The sequence below is a fragment of the Nothoprocta perdicaria genome, unplaced genomic scaffold (genome assembly GCF_003342845.1).
Source record: "Nothoprocta perdicaria isolate Ctin4 unplaced genomic scaffold, notPer1 scaffold_744, whole genome shotgun sequence".
Taxonomy (NCBI): Eukaryota; Metazoa; Chordata; class Aves; order Tinamiformes; family Tinamidae; genus Nothoprocta; species Nothoprocta perdicaria.
The window spans coordinates 3135-5408 of record NW_020456026.1 but is presented as its reverse complement, the minus strand read 5'-3'; the positions used below and the strand labels follow the sequence as shown (position 1 = coordinate 5408).

Sequence of the window (2274 nt, the reverse complement as noted above, 5' to 3'; positions counted from 1 at the left end):
GGCGGCGCTTCCCGGCCCTTCCCGGGGGTCCCCGGCTCCGGCGGCGCTTCCTGGCCCTTCCCGGGGATCCCCGGCTCCGGCGGCGCTTCCCGGCCCTTCCCGGGGGTCCCCGGCTCCGGCGGCGCTTCCCGGCCCTTCCCGGGGATCCCCGGTTCTGGTGGCGCTTCCCGGCTCCGGCGGCGCTTCCCGGCCCTTCCCGGGCGTCCCCGGCTCTGGCAGCGCTTCCCGGCCTTTCCCGGGGGTCCCCAGCCCCGGTGGCGCTTCCCGGCCCTTCCCAGGGTCCCCAGCTCTGGCGGTGCTTCTCAGCCCTTCCCGGGGATCCCTGGTGGCGCTTCCCAGCCCTTCCCGGGCGTCCCCAGCTCCGGTGGCGCTTCCCGGCTCCAGCGGCGCTTCCCGGCCCTTCCCAGGGGTCCCCGGCCCCAGCGGCTCTTCCTGGCCTTTCCCGGGGGTCCCCGGCTCCCGCGATGCTTCCCAGCTCCGACAACGCTTCCTGGCCCAGGCAGCACTTCCCGGCCCTTCCGGGGGGTCCCTGGCTCCAGCAGCGCTTCCCGGCTCCGATGGCGCTTCCCCGCTCCGGGTGGCGAAGCTCTTTCCTCCCGCAGGCCTACAACGCGAAAACCAAGAGCTTTGAGGACCCTCCGAACCACGCGCGGAGCTCCGGCCACAAAGGGAAGGGCAAAGGGAAAGGGAAAGGTAACSGCGGCCGGCCGGGCTGCTCCGGAGCGGGGCGCAGACCCCGCGCACAGGTCTGGGGGCTTCTGCTGGCTTTATTTCCAAGGGAAACCCCAGCRCGGGGCCGCAGCGCTCCCCAAGAATCCCTGGGTTTTTGCCCTCGGGTATCTTGGAGCCTTTTCCCGCTTTTCCGCTTCMTGGTGCGGGGCTTCATTCCAACATGGGGAGCCGTCCCGAGGGTGGCTGGGTGGGACGGGATCACGCTGGGAAAAGCACGGAGCTTCCCGATGGAAGCGCTGCGGCAGGTAGTGCCGGGAAAGGCGCTTGGAGMGCGCCGTGTTTTGGGAGGAAGGCGCGCGCTCGGCGCCCAGGGGAGGCCGTGACTTTATTCCCGGTGTTCCCGGATCCCGCTCGCAGGCAAGGGCAAAGGGAAGGCGGCGGCGAGCGGCGAGCAGGGCGAGCCGGAGGCGCCCGAGCCGCGGCCGCCCAAGCTGCGCACGCTGGACGTCTTCTCCGGCTGCGGCGGCCTCTCCGAGGGCTTCCACCAGGCGGGTGAGCGGCACGGCGCCGGGATGGGGAGGGACGCGGCATTCCCGCCGCCCGGAGCGCCGCGCGAGCCGCTCGCCCCGCAGGCGTCTCGGAAACGCTGTGGGCCATCGAGATGTGGGAGCCGGCGGCGCAGGCGTTCCGCCTCAACAACCCCGGCAGCACCGTGTTCACCGAGGACTGCAACGTGCTCCTCAAGCTCGTCATGTCCGGCGAGAAGACCAACTCGCTGGGCCAGAAGCTGCCGCAGAAGGGCGACGTGGAGATGCTCTGCGGCGGCCCGCCGTGCCAGGGCTTCAGCGGCATGAACCGCTTCAACTCGCGCACCTACTCCAAGTTCAAGAACTCCCTGGTGGTCTCGTTCCTCAGGTGGGGCGCCGGCGCCGCTCCGGATGGGCGCTCCGTGCTCCGGGTCCCCCCTGTCCCCCGCCGGGCGCTCCGGGTCCCCCCTGTCCTTCCAATGGGCGCTCCATGTCTCCCCTGTCCCCAATGGGCGCTCCGTGTCCCCCCTGTCCTTCCAATGGGCGCTCCACGTCTCCCCTGTCCCCGATGGACACTCCGTGTCCCCCCTTTCCCCCGATGGGCGCTCCGTGCTCCAGGTCCCCCCTGTCCCCCGCCGGGCGCTCCGTGTCCCCCCTGTCCTTCCAATGGGCGCTCCATGTCTCCCCTGTCCCCAATGGGTGCTCCGTGTCTCCCTTGTCCCCCTGATGGGTGCTCCGTGTCCCCCCTTGTCCCCTCTGACCCCCGATGGGTGCTCCGTGTCCCTCCTGTCCCCCAATGGGCGCTCCGTGCTCCGTGTCCCTCGATGGGTGCTCCATGCTCCGTGTCCCCCCTGTCCCCCAAGGGGCGCTCCGTGCTCCATGTCCCCCCTGTCCCCTGATGGGTGCTCTGTGCCCCCCGTCCCTCTAGTGGGTGCTCTGTGCCCCCCTGTCCCTCGATGGGTGCTCCGTGTCTCCCCTGTCCCCCCAATGGGTGCTCCATGTCCCCCCCGTCCCCCACTAGGTGCTCTGTGTTCCATGTCTCCCCTGTCCCCACAATGGGTGCTCCGTGCTCTGT

General features: G+C 71.1%; 1 protein-coding gene across 1 annotated transcript in view; it reads left to right on the top strand.

Moving 5' to 3' along the window:
- DNMT1 (DNA methyltransferase 1) overlaps positions 1–2274 on the top strand; it is a gene marked incomplete at its 3' end in the record, with an annotated part of 14103 nt that overhangs the window by 8730 nt on the left and 3099 nt on the right. Inside the window, exons 22-24 of the mRNA XM_026051336.1 lie at positions 587–693; positions 1090–1224; positions 1305–1587. Of these exons, the coding sequence (XP_025907121.1) occupies positions 587–693; positions 1090–1224; positions 1305–1587 (525 nt within the window). The remainder of the gene's footprint in view (positions 1–586; positions 694–1089; positions 1225–1304; positions 1588–2274) is intronic.